Source organism: Molothrus aeneus, unplaced genomic scaffold (assembly GCF_037042795.1).
Source record: "Molothrus aeneus isolate 106 unplaced genomic scaffold, BPBGC_Maene_1.0 scaffold_19a, whole genome shotgun sequence".
In the NCBI taxonomy this organism is placed as follows: Eukaryota; Metazoa; Chordata; class Aves; order Passeriformes; family Icteridae; genus Molothrus; species Molothrus aeneus.
Window position 1 is genome coordinate 444,585 of NW_027098863.1, and position 24,661 is coordinate 469,245.

General features: G+C 44.8%; 1 protein-coding gene across 13 annotated transcripts in view; it reads right to left on the bottom strand.

Moving 5' to 3' along the window:
* Positions 1 to 10,124, bottom strand: part of LOC136569722 (synaptonemal complex protein 1-like) — a 44,283-nt gene extending 34,159 nt beyond the window's left edge. For 9 of the 13 annotated variants that reach the window (XM_066570086.1, XM_066570092.1, XM_066570090.1 and 6 more), the window contains exons 1-13: positions 9,686 to 10,124; positions 9,446 to 9,519; positions 8,050 to 8,108; positions 7,591 to 7,660; positions 6,950 to 7,023; positions 6,345 to 6,453; positions 5,730 to 5,824; positions 5,409 to 5,593; positions 4,895 to 4,962; positions 3,913 to 3,974; positions 2,762 to 2,865; positions 2,158 to 2,275; positions 204 to 266 (exon numbers count right to left, since the gene is read on the bottom strand). In XM_066570086.1, the coding sequence (XP_066426183.1) occupies positions 204 to 266; positions 2,158 to 2,275; positions 2,762 to 2,865; positions 3,913 to 3,974; positions 4,895 to 4,962; positions 5,409 to 5,593; positions 5,730 to 5,824; positions 6,345 to 6,453; positions 6,950 to 7,023; positions 7,591 to 7,657 (945 nt within the window). In that variant the 5' untranslated portion in view covers positions 7,658 to 7,660; positions 8,050 to 8,108; positions 9,446 to 9,519; positions 9,686 to 10,124. Of the gene's footprint in view, positions 1 to 203; positions 267 to 2,157; positions 2,276 to 2,761; positions 2,866 to 3,912; positions 3,975 to 4,894; positions 4,963 to 5,408; positions 5,594 to 5,729; positions 5,825 to 6,344; positions 6,454 to 6,949; positions 7,024 to 7,590; positions 7,673 to 8,049; positions 8,109 to 9,445; positions 9,520 to 9,685 lie in introns of those variants that run through there. The other 4 variants (XM_066570083.1, XM_066570081.1, XM_066570091.1 and 1 more) reach the window with 4 other exon arrangements.
* Between the last annotated feature and the right edge of the window lie 14,537 nt (positions 10,125 to 24,661).

Here is a 24,661-nt window from a genome sequence, read left to right on the forward strand (position 1 = left end):
TTGCTCTTTTCAAATTAAGGCACATTTAACAAATCAAGTGATTCCTGAGATGACTCCCTAATTTGCTCAGGGTTAGGATAAGAAAGGAGAATTTTTAAATTACATAGGTGGATCTAAAGATATCACAGCAGACACAAACCTGCTGAAAAGGCAACCCAAAATATAATGTGTTTATGTATTGTGAAATTAAAATCTCTACCCACCTCCTGCTGCAACTCTTCAATGCATTTGGTTTTATTTTCCACCTGCTTCTTTAAATTGTTCATCTGAAAGAGATATTTCAGACATTGATTAGTAAGTTCTACAAATGACTCCCTATGTGAGCAATTCCTGTAAATGTTCTCAAACCTGCACTTGCACCAGTCTGGTTTGTTCCAATGGGACTGCAACACCAGCTGACATGTTAGAATAATCAGAGTTTTAGCCATAAAGTACCACAAGATGGCAAATAATAGCAGTGAACCAGTTCCTTAGTGGTTATGGAATTAAGAAAGAAGAAAAAAATCCCCAATATCTTCACAATTTAAAAATACACTTGTATGAAGTTCCCTACATCCATGAAAAAATGAATTTCCCAATTATTTTCTAGAATCTTCAATGGTTTTTCCTTTCTTGAAATTTCATTTTCAGTACTCTTAACCTGAAATGACAATTGTAAATCTTTGACTGTTACAATGAAATTCTGAAATTTGCTAAAAACCCCAGGTTGCTTTGAACCAACAGAAAGAAAGGTAAAAATGTTTGAATCTATTTAAGCTAAAACTCACACTACATATAAAAAACTAATCCAGAGCCCATCCATCACTGTGTGGGTATATGAAAAATCAGAAAAGCAGGTTCTCTGTTGGCCTGAAAACAACCAAATCTTTAATATGAAACTTGCAGCAAAGAGTGAACATCCCCGTGACTGTGCTTGTCTTTTGAAATAACAGGGCTGAGCACGTGCACACACAATGGCACAGCTGGCAGCAGCTGAGAAAGAAGAAACCTCTGGCAGAGATCACATCCCCCAGGCAGAGCTTTGCAGAAAAATCCCAACACAGATTTTACATTTAATGCTGTCCTACAGGTTCTCTAAGATATTTGCATGACACATGACATACATTTTCTTCTCTTTCATCCAGTGTACTTCTCATCTCTTAACCTGTCTTTGCCATTTTCTCCTTCAAAGACTCCAGTTCATTTCTAAGTGCCAAATTAGCAGCATTAGTAAATCTTTCCTTCTTGCCTTTAACTGATTTTCAGTACTTCTAATAAACCCTTCTTTTATTTTCTAAAAAGAGCTGCTAATGTTGATGGGAACTTCATAAGCTGCTCAATGAAAATGTTCTTAAAATGCAGCAACATGCCCAGTAAGTCAATCTGTGAACTGTCCATACTTTTTTTAAGTAGGAAAAGATGTTCCAGCTAAGCCAAGGAAAATACATCCTAACCTGGACTATTGCAATGCAGCTGTGAAACATGGGAGCTGCCTGTCTATTGAACTGGTGATACAGAGAGTAACTCTTACCCAGTTTTGCCTTGTCACATTTAATCCATAACCTTCACCTTCCATTTTCATTTCCTTCTCACCTGAGATGTCTAATGCACAACAAGACAGCTCCTACTATGTAATACAAAATGATGGCAAACACTGTTCCTGCAGCAATTGGTATTTCTAATCTGAGAAAATTTCTACTTGGCCAACAGCAATTCTGAATAGTTTCTGTTTAGCTATATAATCTAGAAAAAACATTAATCAAAAAATCCCAGAAAGCAGCATTTGAACAGAACTAACTATTTGAGTCTACTTCCTTTCACAATATCAGTTATTAATATTTGTTTTTACTTGCCTTAGCTGGCTCTTTGCCTCTTCTAGATTTTCAACTAACTGCTTTGTATTTTCTTCTTTTTTCTTACTATCCTAAATAAAGACCCATGTGTCAGCAAAGAAATAAAATTCAAAGTGACTTCTTAAAAAATTCAAAGACATCCAAAGCACACTGACCTGCCTTGCTCACAAGTGTAAATACACTTCCTTTCCAACTCAAACACAAAAAACAGCTCAGGTACTCTGCAGACCAAGTCATGTTGCAGCTCATCATCTAATTTGTAAAACCGAGTAATTTGTCCAATTGAGTATTGTCCTTTCATGAAACCTGGAAGTTTACAACTTGCCTCTTGTTGTTCTTGCAGTTTCTTGACTTCTGCAGCCACAGCATTTTTCTCTTGTGCTGTTTGTTCTTTCTCTAGTGAAAGCTTACTGAGATACACTGTTAGTTGTTCATTCCTTAACCTAATTTCAAACAAATGGCCAAGAGGAATAAGAAGATGCATTTTGAAATCTCCTTTTAAATGAAACATACCCATTATCAAGTCTTATTCCATGCTGAAAGAAGTCCAGGCCTTTATCTACAAATAGAAGCTTTGCAGCAGAGTCAGAGAGATGTAAAAAGGTGACAGAAGAAGGAAAGAAAGAAAATCAGAGTCAACTTTTATACAAATCTAATGGTTAGTGAAGATGATGTAGTTCAAAGCAAGATTAACCATGAAGTCAGAAACTTTCTCTTCTTGTTAAATAAGTCAAAGAGATATGGAACAACTACATATGCCATAGAATACATACAAATAGAGAAAGTGGAATTTAGAAATGTAAGTCTAGAATTAATGGCATATATGTGGTTCAAAAGTTTGGTTAGAAAACAATCCTAGTTCATTTCACTGTGGATTAAAGCAACTCCACCAAAACTAATTAAATATTGTATTTTCAAAATGGTCATACGCCTCTTGTTCAAGATCTGTTTTCAGAGTCACAAGCTGCTTTAAATAATCTTGTTCCTTCTCAGCTGTACTTGTCAGCTGTGCTTTCAAATCCTGGAATTCTTTCTGCAAAATGAAGAGTTTTGAGTCTACATGTGCAAACTCCAACTGCTGGAGGTTATCAGACATGAACTAAGAGCACGAGGCTTTCAGAAGAACCCAACAACATCCATGTCATGGATTATCCAGGTTGGATCTTTCCAATCTCTGCTGGGATCTGGAAGTGCTGTGAGACAGTGAACTGTGACACCAGTGCTGTTCATGTCTGTCCCCTGCTGTGAGTTTAATTACCTGGTCTGCAAAATTAGGGTGGGACACTGCTCTGGGTGCTGTTTCTTATGCATAAACTTGTGTACAAGTCATGATGTGCAACTTCACTATTTCTAAAATATGTTACTATTGCCCTACTTCAGACCTCTCTCATTTGGAGAGCATTTTCATTGCTCTCTCCACATTTTTCTCTCTCTGCATATTTTCTACAGTAGCCTCAAGACTCTTCTTCAGTCAAAGTCCTCCAATTTGCCCATTTTAGAAAATGAGTGAAACTCAGTTCAGAACACTCAATGCACAGATTAGAACAACAAGCAAACACAGTGAAATGCACACCTGATTTCCCACTATCTTAACTTGAGTTGATATGGATTCTTGTTAGGCTTGTAAATCTAAAATCATAATGAAAAGAAACCTCTGTTCAGAGTGTATTTCATATAGCTGAGACTTCTGTGACAGAAAATGGGCCTGTGTCACAGTACAGCAGGGTTCACAGAGGCCAGAGCTAATTACCTTCCTGTAAGGAAGAACAAAGGGGAAAACTTTATATGCAGAGGGAGTGGCATTTGAATGGGCATGAACAAAGAAGGAAATAACCAAAAACCTTGAGAAGGAAAACCAAAAACATGGGAGACAAGAAAAAGCAAAAGCACAGGAGACAAGAAAAACAGTGGCAATAAAGAAGTTCTTTAAAGAAAACACTGAAATTGTGTGTGAGAAAGTTTAGTAGAAATGTTAAGGTAGACTAGATGGTGTTTATTTATGACATTTAAGATACTTACAAAGCAAGAGGAATTTCATATGAAGAGCAAATGCCATGAGATTAATAAAATGAATATTTACCAGAGTTTCTGACAGCTCTTCAAGTTGCACTTCTTTATCACATTTTACTTTAGTCATCTCTTCTACAGCACATGGAATGTAAAATTAATGGAACAGAAATGATTTTTCAGATTTAGCAGGCAGTATAAAACATTTATACCTTTTGCAATACCCAGTTCTCAAAACTTGTTGGATTAAGTTAAGAAGCTGAAAAGCTAATTTATGACTTAATCTAAATGTAGACTTGAAAAATGATTCAGACATTAGCAAATCTCTATCTGAAGAGAAACTAAATATTTATCTTAAATAAAGTTTAGAGCCTTTCTATGTTTTCCACAATTATAACTTCAAATAAACCATGGACAGTTAGACTAGAGTATTCTGCAAGTATTGATGCACCTGCATTGTTCCAGAAAAAAATCTGAACTGCTGAAGGTACCACATGGATATGCTGAGAAAGGAAACCAGTTGTTACTGACTTCCAAATGGTTTCTCTGTGCACATTGACAGTGCTGGTATTTTTTGCAAGTTCTCAGCAGCAAGGCAGAGCTCTTACTCTGGGGACTAAGGAGCACATCCCTAGAAAGCACAGGATATCACATTTATGATATTTAAAGACAACCCCTGCCAGCATCATTCCACTTCCAGCACGGGGAGGGTCCCAGAAACCTCAATGGGAGGGTTTTATCTCTGCTACAGAAGTCACTCCTGGCACCTGCAGTGCTGCTGCTCTTAGCTGGAAACCAAAATTACCTCCAGAAGAATTCATGCAGGAATGGTCTCACTATTGGAGCTCTGCACAGCACTGCCCTTTGGCTGCTGCCAGTACCAATGACCCCCAAAGAAAAGGGATCAGCTGAGTCAAAATAAATTCAGGCATTCCTGATAGGTACAGGTACTGTAAAATCATTTCTCCACCTACTAGAGACAGTCCATTTCCAGACAACAGCAGAAAGCATTTTTATTACTGCCTGGCTCATTTCTGCCTTTCTACAAGCCTTACCCAGTTCAGCAGATTTCTTTTGGAGCTCCAAGGTAAGCAGCTTGGAATCATCTTCATATTTCTTTAATCTAAGAAAATGGTAAATTAAAAACCCCAAATGTAGGGTACAAAGCACTCACACCATTTGAAACTTCAAGGACAATAAGACAAAGTCTTAGCACAAGCACTTTAAGAACATTTACCTTTCAACAGGCAGATGATATATCTGCCTGCAACACATATCAAATTACACTTTTACAACCTCAGAACAGTAGACATAAAAGTAAACAAATATATACCTACAGAAATCTCTATTTCTTAAAGCCAGAATTATGAAAGTTGGAGGGGGCAAAAATTTACTTTTTATAGACCAGTATTAACTATCACCAACAAAAAAATTTACATTCAATTCTCTGCATTTAGACCACTGTGTGGAAAAAACCTCCAAATTTCAGCTTCATTTCCAATTGTTCTTGATTTTGTCATAGACTGCAACCTGTAAGATCACTCTTGGAATTGCAACTCATTAATTTACCTATTTTGCTCTTCTTGCAGCAAGCTTTTCAAATTGGCAACAGAAGTCTCAAACTCCTCTGTCAGGGCTGCAAGCAAAGCCTTCATTTTTTTACATTCTTCCTCCTGCTCATCCTTTTCTCCAGTAACCTGAATTAATGTTTTCACTCTAGTCTGGAGCTCAGTTTCCAAGTTCTTTTGAGTAACCTTCAAGACATGAGATCATTTCTAAACATGTTTTGCAACAAACAGCTACAGCTGTTTCATGTCTAAAGTATCCATAATTATTTATGCAAATACTCCTCTAGTCTATTTCTACTGTAAAACTATAAGCAAGGGGTACCTCTGCCTTTTGCAATGACATTTTAGCCTCTTCCAGCTCTGCCCTCAAATGTTCTTTACTGACCTGGGATTCCTTTAACATTTCTTCATGATGTACTAAACAAAAAAAGATGTTAATATTTTTAAAAATAGGATATTTACTAAAAAGTACTGCTAAAAATGGAAAATTACATACATTTAAAGAATTTAACACAGAGCAATGGAACTGACATCATATACTATAAAATAATAGATAAAACTTGAATATAGATGGCTTAAAAGTATTGAAAATCAAGTTCTGAAAAGTAAGTTTCCTCAGTGACATCTACCTGACTGTAAATTTGCAAAACTGAAGCAACATATTTTCCCTTTCCAATCTTCCAAAGCTCTCAGTGCTTGACTCACCCTAAAAACGACCCTGCCAGTCCTGCTCCCACATGAGCAGCTCCTGCTCCAAACAAAAATAAGGCCTTCAAGGCCCCAAAATTCTGCTGCCAACCAGCAACAGAATAAAACTATCATGACCCTGTTTCCTATGCTTCTATAAACAATTACATCTCATAAATAAACAATCATAAACAATTACATTTAAATTCTATAAACAATTACATTTAAACACAGCAGGCAGAACTCTTACATTTTGCTTCCATTAAGTCAGCAATCTTATTTTGTGACGTCTGCAGCTGAGCCTTGATGTCTTTTATGACATCATCTTTTTCATCTCTCTCTATGGTGAGAGCTGAAATCTAAAAAAATGCAAGAAATATCATCATGAAGTCTGGAAAAGGGACAGATGTTAATTTTTATTTGTACCCCAGGTATGATAAGCAGACATTTTGCTGTCATTCAAGTTAGATTAAATAGATAGAGAGATAGAGAGATAGATAGAGAGATAGATAGAGAGATAGATAGATAGATAGATAGATAGATAGATAGATAGAGAGATAGATAGAGAGATAGATAGATAGACAGACAGAAAATATTTGGCTAGATATAATCTTAGCCAAATATTGATCAAGTCACATTACTCTAAAGAAAAAAGTTCTCCAATTCAAAATCAAACCATAAATTCAGTAGACTAAGGGTACTGAAACATCACTAAACTTAGCAGAATTTGACTTAAATGCAGCTTCAGATGTTATTTTGTCTTTTTTACTAATACCCAGAAACACTTCTTGGCTCTTGCATTGCCCCTTTAGTCACAAATAAAGCTCTACATATGAGATGGTAAAATGAGCAAACCTGCTTTTCCTTTTGACTGACTTCCAGTTTGCATTCTTTTTCAAACTTGTCCACTTTTTCTGCTTCTTCTTTTACTTTTGAGATACAGTAACATCCACAGTTAACATTCTAGCTGAAATATACTCCAAGTTCAATACAACTTCCACTTTAAGATTGCTTGGAATTGTACAGCTGTACCATTTGTTTCCCAAGAGTAATTGTTGAGGCAATGTTTGATTTTATAATCAAAATACAAACAGAAAAGAGCATGTGAAAATGAAACAGGAACACACCAGGCTATACATACAGAGAGAGAGCATTTAGCTAAAGTTTCTGTAGCTATACACTAGTGCATTATCATTTAAATAAACCAACTATGTGAAATAGGTATTGATCTCTAGACTGTACTTCACAGACAAAACTTCAATATTGAGTGACTGTTTGAAAGATAAAGTTCCAAATTTGGCCCAGTGGAACAGCAACAGAAGGGGCCAGGCAGTGAACAAAGGCTGCATGAATAAAAGAAGGGTCCCAGTGTCTCAGGGTGACCTGCTCACCATTCCAGCCCTTCACATCTGTCTGCCCTGGCCCTGCATGTGGAACACAAGCTATGAAGTACAAAATTGAGCCAGCTGCATAAACACAATAAACTGAATTCTCACATTTGAAACTCATTTCCGATCTGTCGTTCTCTGCTTGCACACGAAGCTCTTCAAATGCCGCTGTCATTCTCTAAAACCAAAATTTAATATCTGAAGTTCAATACTGGAAACCCTGGAACTTCTCCAGGGGCTGCTGCCCACCTCAGCCATTCTGAGGAACCAGCAGGTGGGTGAAACAGAGCCCAGAAAGAAGCCAGAAGTTGTGGCAGTGACCCAGCACTAAGCACCCATCCCACAGATCACAGGGATCCACATCCCACACACTGCTGCACTTTCTCCATTGAATGTGTTTTATGGAACACAAAAATCATTCTTGAAAAGGGATTGAAAACCCAACTTCCTGCATCACACACGACATGATACCCACACATGATGGATACAAACAGTATCCCAACATAAACATGGAACTCAGCTCAGCTCACATAACTCACATTCCTTTCATCAAGCCTGGTCACTTACTTCTATGTTGCTATGAAGTTCCTCATACAATTGTATTGTTTCTGCCTTTTCCTGTTCATCTATCAAAGCAAGAACATATGAGAAAGTTTTTCTTTTGAACAAGAATGCCAGCTGTCCAAGTCGTTATACTTAATCAGCATAATGAATTAAAAAAGGAATTACCAGCTCCATTCTTATTAAATAAGTCCTTATGAAACATGGTGCCAAAAGTTACAGAATCTAGGGAAAATGTGTAGTTCATTGAAACATTAGACAAGCTCAGCTTTTAAATTTCCTTCCTAAAATATTTTTTCTGTGAAAGGTGTAATTCTGGATCAGTTGATGTGACCATATTAATTATTATAGTATTAATGCTGTTGAATAATAATGTATCAACACTGTTAGTATTTCTAAACTGTAATCTAGGGTTTAGCACTGAATTTCTTCCTATCAGCAGATACCTATAACCACAGAGCTGTCATTAGAAAATTGCAACACTCCATGTCCATATTTTCCTTCTTTCACTTTTGTAATTGATACTATTTTTCCCCAAGAAAACAATTAAAAAGAGAACAGTAAAAGAAACAGCTATCAAATAAGAACAGTCCATCTATATACAAGTGTTTCTAGAATTAAGGCTAAAAAGAAATCGACACTTCTTAAGTATCCAGGTTCAAGTTAGTAAAATTCTAATGATTAGAATAACAATTCTAAATTGCATATAAAGTAGAACTTCCAATCAAGAACATATTTTAAAACCTCAAGAATTTAAACTTCATTAAGTTGTCCAACTGTCTTGGCTTGTTCAGTTTCATGAGAAGAATTCCAGTTACTCATTGTACCTTGGGGTTAAGACCTTTTCTCCCCATAAATGTGTGATGGCTGAAAACAGGAAATGTTAGCTCTGGAAATTTGTTAGGGAGTGCTGGGAATTTAGAGTAGATTCTACTGCCTAAAAACAGGCATGAAGGGTCACTTCTTATGTCTTAATATATTCCCAGTGTGTGGGTGGGACTGCAAACCTTCAATGGGCTGAGCAGCCTTGAGGAGCCCTGCCCTGCTCTGGAGCGGCTGCCAGGGCCAGTCAGGGCTGTGGGCACGGCCTCAACCCTGGGTCACTGTTTGGGCACCCAAAGAGCTCCCAGGCTGGCACCTTTCAGCAAACAATTCCACTGGCTTCAAAAGCCCTCTGCATTCAGCATTACACACCAAAAGTCTGTTAGACCTGGGGCTTCACTTCCAATTTTGTGAGCCACTTAAAATTCACTTTTCACTCTGAGAGCCACATCCAGTCGATCCCAACTGGAGAACTTCTCTGAACAGCACGAGAAATTTCTTCTTCTTTCTTCTGTTTGTGAATTTAGAGCAAGCTAGAAGTACATTTACTCTGACCAATAAAAGCTAAAAAAGCATTTACGTTTGCTGGTCTTCTCTGTGAAGCGAGTGCAGGTTTCCTTGAGCAGGTTACACAGATGCCTCGAAGCAGCAGCTCTAAAGGAGGGAAAAAATATCCTGTTTGCACAGGAGTGCACAGTACTTTGTGTACCTAAGGAGTAACAATGGAAATGACCTTCAAAATTTAACAGCTACGTAAAACTGCCCACATGGAAACTGATTATTTCCACCACAAGAATATATACTTGGTTCTATTACTTACTCTTTCAAGAGATCTTTATTTTCACATATCTCATCTTCCAGTTTCAAATGGAGTTTTTCATTTTCAAACTAATTTCATAGGGAACAAATGCAAAAAGACACTGTTATTGAAAAATAGATTAGAAATGCACTTTGACTTCTCAAATCCCTCATGAAAATGTAATTTGGGGCATCAGTAGACAGAAGTCTGTTTTATCTGGTATTACATGCTGAGTCATCTTTTGCATGAAAGATGCAATAATTAATGAACAATAATTTAGCAGCAAATGAGACACTTACAGGTATATTCTTCAGACAAACACTCACACGGGACAGGTGCCTGCAACTTCTCAAAATAATCATTTTCTCAAGGCACAAACCAAACTGCAACAGTCTTTAAGATTTAATTGGATCAATAATAGTGTCATACTGAATCAGGAAGCACTTAACTTTCTTTATTTAATGTATACTATACAATACTGGCCTGCAGTTCTTGAATGGCTTTATTCTGTGCTTCAATAGTCTTTTTATTTTCCTGGAGCTTTCTTTCTTTCTGGTTTAATTCAGTTTCCACAGTCAGTTTCCACTGCTTGATCTTCTCAGCCTCTTTGTAGAGTTTTGAGAACAATTCATTCATTGTTTCTGTATTCTATTGAAACAGGTTCCACAATTTAATCTCAAATACTATCTAATTAATAGTACATAATATCTAATTAATACTGTTGGAGATAATGTATTTATCTCTTAGAAACATCACAAGAGTAATATTTTTCTACAGATGGTGATGTAAGTTGATATATGATCAGGAGCCCAAGTTTATGCACAGGATGCACAAATCTTTGTGCATCCTCTATGTATGTATCAAAAGGCTTTACAGAGCACACAGGAGAAACAAATACAATGAAATATCCCAAACCCCCTTCAGACATCACCAAATAGATGGCTTAAAGACTGCAGTCCACCAAAATCAATAAAAGTTTTGCCAGAATTATCAGTGAAGCCAAAATTCCTTCTAGCAGGTTCTTCACACCATTTCTGTCCTCTCCTTCTGACAGACACTGCTGAGTTAAGTAAAAGCAGCTTCAGAGACTTTGCCCAAGAGTACCTGTGATCTTGCCATGAACACACACACAATCACAGAGTCACAGAATAATGAGGTTGGAAGAGACCTCTCAGATCATCGAGTCCAACCTCTGCCCCAACACCTCAGCTATAGCACCAAGGGCCATGTCCAGTCTTTTTATAAACACATCCAGAGATGGTGATTCTACCACCTCCCTGGGAAGAGCATTCCAGTGCTTCATTATTCTTTTGGTGAAAAATTTCCTCCAAATATCCAACCTATCCCTTCCCTGCTGTAGCTTGAGACTGTGTCCTCTGGTTCTGTCAGTGCTGCCCGGTGGAAGAGACCGACCCCACCTGGCTACAACCTCCCTTCAGGCAGGTGGAGAGAGCAATAAGGTCACCCCTAAGCCTCCTCTTCTCCAGGCTAAACAAGCCCAGCTCCTTCAAACGCTCCTCACAGGGCTTGTGCTCCAAACCCCTCAGCAGCCTTGCTGCCCTCCTCTGGATGTGCTCAAGCACCTCAACATCCTTCCTAAACTGAGGGCCCAGAACTGGACACAGCACTCAAGGTGCAGCCTCACCAGTGCCCAGCACAGGGGCAGAATGACCTCCCTGCTCCTGCTGCCCACACCATTCCTGATGCAGGCCAGGAGCCATTGGCCTTCTTGGCCACCAGGGCACATTGCTGGCTCATATTCAACCGGCTGTCAGCAGCACCCCCAGGTCCCTTTCTGCCTCAGCACTGTCCAGCCACACTGTCCCCAGCTTGGAACGTTGTAGGGGATTTCTGTGGCCAAAATGTGGAACTCAGCACTTGGACTTACTGAACTTCATGCTGCTGCACTCTGCCCATCCATCCAACTGATCTAAGTCTCTCTGCAGAGCTCTTCCTTCCTTCCTTCCTTCCTTCCTTCCTTCCTTCCTTCCTTCCTTCCTTCCTTCCTTCCTTCCTTCCTTCCTTCCTTCCTTCCTTCCTTCCTTCCTTCCTTCCTTCCTTCCTTCCTTCCTTCCTTCCTTCCTTCCTTCCTTCCTTCCTTCCTTCCTTCCTTCCTTCCTTCCTTCCTTCCTTCCTTCCTTCCTTCCTTCCTTCCTTCCTTCCTTCCTTCCTTCCTTCCTTCCTTCCTTCCTTCCTTCCTTCCTTCCTTCCTTCCTTCCTTCCTTCCTTCCTTCCTTCCTTCCTTCCTTCCTTCCTTCCTTCCTTCCTTCCTTCCTTCCTTCCTTCCTTCCAGTAGATCATCACAAGCTCCCAGCTTAGTGTCCTCTGCAAATTCACTAATGAAGGACTCGATGCCCTCATCCCCGTCGTCTGTAAAAACATTGAACAGAACTGGTCCCAGTACAGAGCCCTGAGGGACAGCACTGGTGCCTGGCTGCCAGCTGGATGCAGCACCATTCACCATCACTCTCTGGCCCGGCCATGCAGCCAGTTCTGAGCCCAGCACAGAGTGCTCCTGTCCAAGCCATGGGCTGCAGCTTCTCCAGGAGTGTGCTGGGGGAGACAGTGCCAAAGGCCCTGCTGGAGCCCAGATACACAACATCCACAGCCTTTCCTGCATGCACCAGGCGGGGCACCTGGTCACAGAAGGAGACCAGGTTGGTCAGACATGCCCTACCCTTCGTAGAGCCACGCTGGCTGGGTCTGATAGCCTGGCCATCCTGTGAGTGCTGTGTGATAGCACTCACTATGAACTGCTCCATTATCTCACCTGGCACTGAGGCCAGGCTAACTGGCCTGTGATTACCAGGATCCTCCTTCCTACCTTTTTTGTAAATGGGTGTCACACTGGCCAGTGTCCAATCATCTGGAACCTCGCCAGTGAGCCACAACTCTTGATAAATGATGGAGAGAGGCTTGGCAAGCTCATCTGCCAGCTCCCTCCTCACCCTGGCATGGATCCCATCTGGACCCAGGGATTTACAAATACCCAAGTGTCCCAGCAGTTCTCTGCTCACACACGCAGCAGGAAGGAAAACCACCCCCCTTGTGCCCTTAGAACACCTTGAAAGTGTCCTACAAGCAGTGCTGGGCCAGTGGACGAGGCAGGGAGAGCAACACACGAGCCCAAAGGGCCCTTTGGTTCACTTACAACACCCCCAAACACCATCCTTGTTTTGGCTGCATCACAGTTTTGTTACAGTCCTGATGGTATTTTAATAGCTTAGGATTTAAAAAGTCTAAAAAGTTGTCAGGGATATGAAAATCAGCAGGGAGAGTGCAAGAAATGGGTTTTCTTTTGTGGTAGCAAAGAGTGTTTTGTAGCTGCAAAGTACAGAAGCTATTGCAAAAAAAATGAGCTGGACTGTGTTGTGCTAAAGCAGAGATCTGCTGGTAAAGACACTGTCAAAAGAATCCAGTGCTTGAGGAAACCACTGAATTCATTGTTTTACAGATAAAACAAAGCCAGACAAGGCAATGGGGACAATCTACTTCAGATTTCCAAAGAATACTCTGACTTCAACCCTTCTGCCCCTCAACAGAATATTCAGAACCAGTTCCACAAGGATACTTAAGTGTTTAAATCTTACTCTAATTAAAGCTCATGGACAAAGAAACAAAGAAAGAACAACAGCAATATTGCAATCACCTTAATTTTTAAAGATTTGTTTCCAGGCATGCTCACTAAATCACAAATATCTCCTCTAAGTGATTCAGCTTTAAACAGGAGACAAAAAACATTATTCCCTTTTAACTACTTCCTTTAGCCCTGAAATATCTACTGAATAATGCTTTAGGCACTGTTTGGGAACAAATTCAAAAGACCCCAAGGAATTAGATGTGCAGAGTTGATACTTAGCTGACCTCTTCATCTACTTCAGAGCAAAGTTTCACTTGCTGTGAAGTTGTATCTGAAACATGAAGAGATTTTGATCAATGTCTTTCTAAAAAAAGTAACAGTGAAACTGTTTAACAGTTACAGATATGAAACTGTGAGACTACTCATGAAAGTTAAACTTTGACAATATATAAAAATCTAAAGAAGGTGCATGGCAAATGTTCCAATCGTACCTGAATCAGTGATTTCGCCACGGTTCGACACATCAAATGGCAGCTTAAAGTCATCGTCTGAGCATCTGTTCAAACCCTGCACAAATTTAAACATTAGTTCCTTATGGGTAGATTTGTAAAGAAAGAATTATAAAATCCATAAAAAATCCCTACAGATGATGTGAAAATAGAATTGGTCATTAATAAAACAGCTGCCTACAAATTTCAAAGCCCAAGGTATTGGTAATGGCTTTGGAACTCACTTCTTACTGCCCAGTGGTTTATCAAAGTGTTGGTGTCCTGCAGTTTGATTTATAGACTGTGGCCAAAGGGGAGCTTTCAATGCAGGGAACTCAGCAGCTCCTGCCTGGCTGGGCCCTGGTGCATGGCAAAGGACTCAAGGAGACCAATTACTTTTTTGAAGACCAGCAGTTGATATTTCTTTTTTGCTTTGCTTCCAAGGGCACTTCTAGACCATATCTGATTATGTTTCAATACCCTTTCACAAGGTTTTTAAGTCACAGAAGTTCATCCTGTAAACAGCTAACTCATCTGCTGTCAGAATATCCTGTTGAATCTCAACATATTTCATAAGGAGCTTTGACATGAAAACATAACTTGTTGAATTCCCATAACTCAGTGTGGGGACAGAACATTTTCACTGCACACCTGATCTGGTGAGACCAAGACACCAACACCAGTGCCAGCATCTGAGTGGGGCCTGTGGGAATCCATCAAATCAGAGGGGTTTGGGAAAGCTGCAAAAGGCAGCCTCAGAGACAGCAGAACTGTGATTAGAGCCAAGCAGGAGCCATGAGATAGGTCAGCAGAAAAATTATTTAAAAAGTAGAAAAGTAAGGGCAAATAGAACAATGGTCTGTGTATTAACGCTTGTCTAGAATAACTCCCTAAGTTACAGAAAAGTTTATCTAGCGAGATATTAGGAAGTTCTAAGCTTAATAATGGAGCTCTGTGCATTGTGTTTTAAGGCTTACAAGCAGCAGGTATTGTATTCAAAAAAGGCAAGCATTGTTTGAACCAAAGGTACCTGTACTTACAGTGGTACTGTAAGAACTACTGTCAATATGCTTTTGCTTTGTGTGATTGGTCAAAAAACTTTGAAAGTAAGTTGTAAAATTAAGTTCTTTGTCTGCTGCCTGGGATGTGAGCTGCTGACATCTTCCCATTGTCATCACCATGTAATGAGACCGATGCTGGAAAAGAAAACAGCTCAAGGCAGTTCCTCAGCAGTCCCGTCCCGTTTGTGATTTGTACACAGACCCCGGCTGGCGATAGAGCCCTGCTCACTCTCTGGGCTCAATTACCCACATCAAACACGGACTTACAGCACAGAGCGGATGCTCGAGAAGATGATTCCCTTCAGTTTTGATAGAAAACAACAACAAAAGTCTTTGAAATTCAAACCGAAGATGTCTGTGCATATGCCAGAAACGAGTAGGCAGGAGCCGTCTCGGCCCATGCAGGGGCAGGTGTGTGTGTGCTCCAGGCCGGGGCTGTGCCGGGGCAAGGGGCAGGTGTGTGTGTGCTCCAGCCCGGGCTGTGCCGGGGCAAGGGGCAGGTGTGTGTGTGCTCCAGCCCGGGGCTGTGCCGGGGCAAGGGGCAGGTGTGTGTGTGCTCCAGCCCGGGCTGTGCCGGGGCAAGGGGCAGGTGTGTGTGTGCTCCAGGCCGGGGCTGTGCCGGGGCAAGGGGCAGGTGTGTGTGTGCTCCAGCCCGGGGCTCTGCAGGGCACTCCCCGGGCCCAGCACTGTCCCCGTGTCCCCGGGGAAGGGCCCCAGCGCTTTCCCCCCGTCCCCTCCTCAGCCGTGGCCTCCAGAGCAGCACAGCCCGAGGGGCGGCCGGGGAGGGGGGCTTTGGGGCCGTCCTCAGCGGCCCCGCGGCTGAGCGCTCACCTGGGATCTGCCCGCAGACACCTGCCCAGCGCTCAGACGCGGCAGCATGAACAATTTAAAGCGGTTTTCCTTCTCCATGGCTCCGATAAAAGGGCGGGCGGAGCGGCCCCAGCTGCCGGCGGCCGCTGAGGGCGGGCGCGAAGGGCGGGAAGCGGCAGCGGCCCCTCAGCGCAGGGGCGGGGGCGCCGCCTAGCGGAGCTCGCGGGGCACGGCCCGGGCACGGCCCAGCCGGACAGAGCGGCGGCCGCGGGGCCATGGGCGGGGCCACGGGCGGGGCCATGGGCGGGGCCACGGGCGGGCCCCCGGGCGGGGCCATGGGCGGGGGCCATGGGCGGGGCCATGGGCGGGGGCCATGGGCGGGGCCATGGGCGGGGCTTGCTCGTCGCCCGTGGATGCCAGAGAGGTCTCGGGGCAGCCCGGGGGCCCAGGCGGGTTGGCGATGTCGCCGTGGTCGCCGGCCGGGGGCAGCAGAGCGGGACTTTGGCCGTCGCAGGGAAGGCGGGAGAGGTCTGAGGGGAAGGGGAGGTCCCGTCTGTACGGGGAATAACTGGGGGAGCCCAGTCCTCCTATGGGAAAAATGCGTATTTTATGATTGGCTTTTCGCAAATACTCAAATCAATATTATATGTGTTATGTCAGAAAGTTATGCTGTATTAATTTTCTTAAGTAGTGTGTTAAATCTAGTTTTAGGGTATAACCTAATGTCAAAATAGAATGTGAGATACTTTTTTTTTTAAAAGAAAGGACTTGCAGCGAGATAGCAGCCACAGGACACCTAAATCTTTCAGAGAAAGAGAATTTATTGCTTTCCTATCAGGGGAAACGAACTTCTTCCTGCCTGCTCAGCCCTGAAGATGCTGTCAGGATTCAGAGGAAGAAGTCGACACTGAACAGACTCCTTGGTTTGAATGGAATTTATGCATCATGTATGAGGTGTATGAATATGCAACAGGTTATTGTTTTTAAGGGTTAATCCTCTCTTAAAGTGTGTCTTTTTTCAGGCTTATTTTGCCCAGAAAAAGGTACCCAGATGGCCGTAACTTTTTCTTGGTATTGCCTCATATTGTCCTAATCCAAATTATCCAAGTTATTATTACTCTAATTATATTGCTCTTTTTCTAACCATTTTGTTACTATGAAACTTTTAAAAATTCAAAAAACAAGTGATTGGCGTTTTTCACATCCTGTGACCCCCCGGTGTTGTAAATGGCTCCCCCAGAAACATCAGTACATGGGATGTTGTGTGTTGGGCACTGTGTGAAAAACGCCAATCACTTGTTTTTAAACTTTTAAAAAATTGTTATGAAACAATTAAATTGTTTTATAAAACAGTAATATAATTAAAGTAATAAAAATGTGGACAATTAGGATTTAGGAGAATACGAGACAATAAGAACAAAGCGTTATGGATGTCCAAGTACCTTTTTCTGGGCAAAAGCATTGTGATGTTGGTGGCCATGGAAAGCTGCCCTGGGCCCCTTGCTCAGGGCTGGTGTCAGTGCCCAGAGCCAGAGGGGATCCCTTGCTGGGGGCTGTGCCATGGCCACCTGCCCTGTGCCGCGCTGGCCGCTCGGGCACCAGGAACCAGCAGCCAAGGGCACTGCCAGGGCCAAAGGCCAGGTCAGCCAGACAGAAAGGGGCAGGGCTGGGCACTGTTTCCATGGCAACCGGCACTGGGGGGGACACCTGGGTCACCTGGCCTGGCAGTTGCCATGGAAAGCCCTGGCAGGCACTGAGGGCACAGCCCCTGGCACTGAGACACTGCTGGGCCGGGTGCTGAGCACAGGGCTGAGCACGCAGAGATGGTTTTGTTCTTGCTGAGCTGCAGCACAGCCAAGGCTTGTCCTGCCCCTCGTCCAGCCATGCTGGGGAGGGGCTGGGGCTGCGGGGGAGCTTGGCAGGGGACACAGCCAGGACAGGTGACCCCAACTGACCCCGGGCACAGCCCAGAGCAGAGCACATCATACTCAGGCTATGAAGGGGGGGAACAAGGAGGAAGGGGGGAATTCTGGAGACAGGCTTTTTGCCTTCCCAGGTAACACTTAGGCAAGAGGGGGCCCTGTTTCACCGGTGGGCAGGGTCACTACCAAAGACACAGACACCAACTGAAGGAATTGTGGCATTTATATCATGCACAGCTGCAAAGCATTACAAAAGGATAAGCTCAGCAAAGCACATCATCATTAGCAAAGAATTACAAAAGAAGTTCAGCAATCCATCAGAACTCATCATTACATTTTGATGACTAACCCCTTGGTCAAACACTAGAGGTGTTTGTGGCAGACAAAGATTCTGGCTGACTATCAAGGTACACCTTACAGACATCAGTAGTACTTTGGTGACACCGTTCTTCATTCTTTTTTCTCAATCTCCTTGGAGTTAGGAACAAGAATTCTGTTGTCCATGGAGCTGGCACCTTTTTAATTCCAGAATAATGCCCCCAGGCCCTTTGCTGTTCAGCTTTACCATGTTGTCTGGGGCTAACAAGGCTTGGGGGGGCCCTTTCCCCTCTGGCTGGAAGGGGCCGGGTCCCAGTCCCTGAGGGGCACCCAGGCTCCTGGATGCAATTCCTGTGCAAGTCCCTCAGTGTTACAGCAGCCTTCCCATGGAGCCCCGTGGATCAGGGCATTTGCCAAAGGGGCCCTTGGGGCAAACAGGGAGATTTGGTCTGGCAGCATGTGTAAAACAATATCCTGTCAGATCTACTTGCTCTCACACACAATCCTTGGCTGCAGGGACACATTCCCATTGTTCCTGCCCAGCTTTCAGGACTCCGAGTTGTCTTTCCCAGGAGCTGCTCCTTCAGCTGCCTCGGGAGGGCCATTTGGCCTCCGGACCCACACTCTGGCTCCATTATTAGGACTGCTGCATCCAAACCCTTTATCTCCACAAACGGTGGTGATTGGAGCTGGAGCTCCTTTTTTCACAATCGTTCTCAAAATTGCAGTATCAGTAATTGTGCTACCCTGTCACAGGGTTGAATAATCCAATCCTGGTCACTATTGTTTAACAGAATTACTGTAATTTCTCCTGCATATTCTGCATCAATTCCTCCTGCCATGACATGAACACTTAGCAAGGCCAAGCTCCAAGGGAGCAGTCACCAAAGCAATGTGTCCTGGAGGAATCTGAATTCCTGTTTCAGTATTGATAGCTCTCATTTGCTTTGAATTCATCCTCATTAATTCCAATGCATGAAGGCCCAGCCCTGCAGCCTCTGGGCTGGCCCTGCCAGGGGCCATCACAGCCAGAACAATTTCCCAGGCAGTCCAAGTCTCACTGCCCATGGTTGGATTTGCAAACTGGGGGCAGCTGTGCACAGCCAGGGGGTTTCCATTTCCCCCGTGGGCATTGTTCAGGGCATGGAGCACATCTGGGAGATGGGTTCTCCATGGGCAAAGGTTCCCATCTCCTCATTTTTTCAACTGCTCTTTTAACAACCCCTTCACCCGTTCAACCAATCCTGCAGCTTGTGCATAGTCTGGTACATGAAAAACCCTGCAGGCTTCATCCCTGTATTTTTCACAGCAACAGACAAAGCACTCTGCATCACAGTATCACCAAACCCTGGGAAAATAGCCAATTTCCTCCCTTTATCCTTTTTAAATTGTCTACAATCTCACAAAGTTGACCACTGACAGTAGGGTCCTGGCCAATCCTGTTCTGTAGGGTATTTAGAGTTACATCCCTGAGCAGCCAAAGCTACCAAATTAGTATTGTCAGCACTATGTCATATTATTATTATTTCATATGTAGATATACATATTGATATATATATATAGACAGATAGATACAGACATATATATATAATATATATCTATAAATATACAAATACATATATACATATATTAAGGTCGTATTATCCTATAAATATGTATATAGTTATTTAGTATATTGATATTTCACTGGCACAAATGCAGCTGAGCTCAAGATTAAAACCTTCTTCTCTTGCTCCATGTGGGAGCATTCCAACAATAATTGTTCCTTCTGAAGGTGCTGTTTCCATTGGACTCTTAACAAATTCATCTTTGTCTGCCCAAACCCACAAGTTCTTTTCCTTTTCCATGTGCAGTTTTTGGATGCATTTGAAGACATCCAGGGCTGCAGCTTCTTTTACCCGACTGCCCCACTGCTCCCACGGGGCTCCCACTTCAGCCCACTCCAGAGGCAGGGAACTCCAGGGAAGGGCTTCCCATCTGGGAATTTCTGATGGCACTGATGCCTCACATTGACACTGAACAAGTGACATTTGGTTGGGATCTGGCCAGACTGGGCCAGTTTGGTTTGACCAGTGGCCAAAGTCAGCACCAAAGACACAGACTCCAACTGGAGGAATCAGTGTCATTTCCTGCAGTTCAGAGCAGCAAAGAATCACAAAAGGAGCAGCTCAGCAATGCACCCAACCATCCCCACCAAAGATTGCCTGCAGTGATTAAGAAAGATGCAGCAGCATTTACCCTCAGCCTTTCCCATCCCCCAGGTGCACACAGCAGCTGGGGAAGCTGTCACAGCCAAGGGCTGCAGAGCCACTCCTGGGCACTGGCAATTCCTGCAGGTGCCTCCAGCCCCAGCTGAGGCTCCAAGCCCGCTGGGAGAGGGCCCAGCTCTGGCAGTGCTGCATGAACAAACTGACAGCACTGCTAGTGTGGCAACATCTGCTTTCATCCTCCTCTTGGCTCCCTCCCAAAGCCTGGCCAGGCCTCAAGGAGGAGCCAAGGCAGCTGACTTTGATCCTTCAGCCCCACACAAGGCCAGATGTCAGATTTCATGGCCTGCTCTGGCTTCTAAATACACAAAGGGCCATCCATGTTTCACTAAGGAGTGGCTACATCTACCACAGTGCTAATGACCATGCATATCTCAGCAGGGAGCAGATACAAAGATAACCTTTGCTTGGAAGGTTCATCCAGAGGCCACCTTTGGCTCAGGGCCTGCTGTCCAGGCCTCACTCAGGGCTGCTGTCCAGGCCTTGGCACTGCAGGGACGTGCTTTAGTGCTGGGCTTGGCACTGCTGGCTGAGCGGCTGCACTGGGTGAGCTCAGAGGGCTTTTCCAACAGAAAGGATTCTGTGATTCCATGATGATATCCGCTGCATTCAGCTGGGGCTATTTCAGCATCATTACTTTGCTCCAGAAGTTCCCTCTTGCCCAGCTCCTGTGACCTGAGGCTTCAGCTCCTTCAGCTCCTGGTGCTGAGCTGCTCATGCTGAACGAGAGTGAAGCCATTCATTATATTGAACAATAGTTTTTGAGAAATAAAAGAATTAAAAGACACTTAAAAGTATATCGAGGGAATCGCAGAAGTTAATAAATAACCTAAAATACACTATTAGGAAGAAGTTAATAAATAACCTAAAATACACTGTTAGGGAGCCCTAACTTTGATCAGATATCTAGATAAGTTAACCAAAAACACTCACAGAAGAAACTTTGGAATTAGAATATTTGAAGAGGAAACATTGGAATTAGAATATTTGAAGAGAAAAGCAGAAATGGAAGCCAATAAGTTAAAGTGACCTGCCAAGCCATTAGAATCAAGCCAACTACAACAGTAACTTCTGCCAAGCCATGGAAAGACATGCCAAGAATAACAGGAAACTGCCCAAATTAGGAAAAGCTTAAAATTTAACTAAGGAAGACCAAGAATTCCTGGAAGACTCCACCTGTACTCCTGCCTACCTATGAATATGCATGTAATAATGATGTAATCCTTCTTCAAAATTGTATAAAAACCTGCTTTTGCTGTACATAATTTGGAAATCCATTTAGCGATTTCTCCAACGCGTTGTCAATAAATACCTCCTGCCTATAGACCTCAAATCCAGTCTCTGGGCAGCTTATTATCGCCTTTTGGGGCAAAATTCGGCATCAAGAGCACTCGGAGAGACGAATCCAGTCCATCCAATTCCTTCTGGGACACGGAGAGGGGAGGCTGTGCAAACAGGAGCATTGTTTGCTGTGGCCTCCTCTCTGCCCTTCATGCCTTTCAGCGCTTTGAAGCAGCCAAGAGCTTTCTCCAAGAGTGCAATGGAGCAGCTGTTCCTGGGCCTGGCTCTTCCCAGTCTCTGCCTTTGCCTGCTTCTGTCCCTCTTGCTGTGCCCTCTGTTCCCCCAGGGCTGTCTGGCTGCTGCCCAGGACTGTGGCACTGGCACAGATCCAGTGCTCCAGAGCCTCCTTTCTGTGCCCTTGGAGCTGCCTGGGCACAGCAGCCTTTTCCATCTGCAAGCTCCCCATGGACAGGGAGTGCCCAGCTCCGTTCCTTGCACAGCCTCCAGGAGCCCAGGGCTGCCATCTCAAGTCCCTGCTGGCACTGGGGGCTCCCAGGTGCCTCAGGCTGCTCTGACACCGCTGCACACGGGAGGGAACAGGGGCAGGGGCTGTGCTGAAAGTCAGCTCCATCTGCTGCTGCTGCTGCTGCTGCTGCTGCTGTGGGGTCATTTGTGCAGCCCTGGCCCAGAGTCAGGGATCAGATGCTGCCAGTCTCTTCCAGCCCTGGCTGCTCAGAGGTTGGGCCTTGGAGCCTCAGGTGGCCAAAGGCAGCTGCTGCTGGGCCCTCTGTGTGTGCCCGTGTTCAGCAGTGCTGCTCTATCAGTCTGTGCCCAGCAACGGGGAAAAGCCTCAGCCCTGCAGGGCCAGGAGCTGCCGGGCTCTGCCTGAGCAGCTCAGCCAGCAGGAAGGGAGCTGCTCCACACAGGAACCAGGAGAAAAGGACATTCCGTCTGTAGGACATGCTTTCTATTTAAAGGAAAAAAAGGAAAAAGAAAAAAAACTATATAAAATGTGAAAGATGAAAACAAAACCCAAGTGTTAGTGAAAAACTTCTGTAACTTTGCATTAAGAGGTAAATGATCTTTCCAAAAAGAGAAGTCAATTATTTTCATTGTAAATGTGCTGATGGCATGGATCCATCTTACTGACCCCAGCAGCCTTTGAAAAGATTTTGGGCTTTGTTTCCAACATTGCCATTTGTAATTGTGCTCAAAGCAAGAGGAAATTGCTTTGTGCCCTTCCCGCTCCAAGCAGGACTGGGAATGGAAACTCTGTCAAAGCCCAAATCCTTTAGAAGATGCCCTTCCTTCTCAGCCTGGGAAGGAGCTGCACATTCCCTTTGAAACTGTCAGGGATTTCTTAGAGACACAAAGTGCCACTTAGGGCTTTTTGCTCTGGTTTGGCAGTGCAGAAGGGCAATTCTCCATCCATCAGCTCCAGACTGCACTGCCACAGGAACACGGCCCACTCGCCAGCTTTGGCCCACTCAGGCACTTCTAGAGGAGGAAGAAAGTGCAATTGCACAATTCCAGCCAATCAAGAAGGAAGAATGGGACAGACAAACACCCTGTGCAGATCCAAGCGTTCAGCTGGGACTGTGGAGAGTTTGGGTTCTTGCCAATTGCATGTGTGTCCCCAGCTGCAATCTCCGGGCCTGCAGCAGAGTCTCACTCAGCTGCCAAAGCAGAAAGCTCAGGCGCTGTGCTCGCAACGGGCTCATCTGATGCAAAGCTGTCAGAGCAATGTGAGGGCAGAGCCAGCCCAGCTGGGCCCAGGGCTGAGCCCAGCAGAGCCCTGGCAGAGCCCAGAGCAGCCTCAGCATCCGCAGAGGCCGGCTGCAAGGAGAGAAAGCAGAAAGTGCCCGTCAGCTGAAGGCTCCTGTGCCCTTGTGCCAAGGCCTGCGGTGCCCAGGCCATGCTGGCTGTGCCCAGAGCTGTGCCCAGAGCTGCCCATCCCTGCTGCCTTTGGCAGCAGAGCAGGAGGGCAGGACATGTGCCCAGCCTGCAGCCAGCCATGGCACATCCAGCCCTCAGCAGCTGCCCAGAGCAGGATGCTCCTGTGCTCGCTGCCATCTCCCAAAAGCTCTGATCCCACCCTGCCAAGCACACAGGGACCCACCTCATGCCAGCCACGGCTGCAAGAAAAGCTGCTCCCAAACCATGTCCTCAGCCTTCTCCAAGGCCACCGCCCATCCACGCCACAGCTGCTCCCAAGCACTTCCCCATCTGCACTGGACCACCTGGAACGCTTCCTCTGGAAAAACAAACAACACATTCTTGAAAAGAGATTAGAGACCAAAAGGGAAAACAAGAAAAACAGGAAAAACTCTTATCTCTGTCAGGGCCTTGAAGAAGGCCCAACTCCTACATGGTAGGGAAAAACCAAGCCATGGCTGAGGGAAGCCCACACTTTCTCACTTCCACCCTGCACTGCCCCCCAAAATCACGGTGATCCCAAAGCAAACAAGGGCAGTGCAGCAGCCCAGCCCTTCCTTGCCTGCAGAGCAAAGCAGCCCCTGCACAGCTTCTGGAGTCCCACCTCTGCTCCCAGCATGGGGCTTTGTTTGTGTCGGGCTGGCTGCCCCAGCCCCAGCCCCAGCCCAGGCCACGGTGGCTGCTGGGGGCTGTTGGCAGGGCCAGGAGCCCACTCCCATTTGTACCCAGCCCAGCCCATGCCCCAGCCCTGCCAAAAAGCAGCTGGGCAGCGACTGAAGAACGAGTTGCATCTGCCCCAGCAAATTGGAACCTTTGCTTCCCAGCCAGGCTGGACCATGCCCAAATCTGGCAGCATTTCCCTGGGTGGGGACTCATTTGCAAATTCCCTGTGGAGTCTGGCTTTGAAGAAGGTGCCAGAATCAAAGTCCATCACCTTCAGCCTCCAGTGGCCAGGCTGAGGAAGAGCTTGTCATCCTTGATGTCATCCTGGCTGTCTCCAGCAGCAGCAGCAGCAGCATCCCCACTCGGTACAGCTTCTCCAGGGGCTCCTTCTCCTTCCCTGGGGGGAGACCAGGCTCTCAGGGCTCTGCCCAGGGCCCCAGCTGTCAGGGAACCAGCACAAGCAAAACCAGCTTGGAGGGCAGCCACCAGTGCTGGGCAGAGCAGCTCAGCTGCAGCACAAGGGCTGCGTGTGCCCATGCCATGACCCCCATGCAGAGACACAGGAAGCACAAAAAGGTCTGGGTTCCTTTGCTTCTGATTGCCAAGGCATGTGTGGAGCTGCAACTTACCAGGGCCCTGGATCAAAGTGTGCCTGTGGCTCTCTCCCTTCTT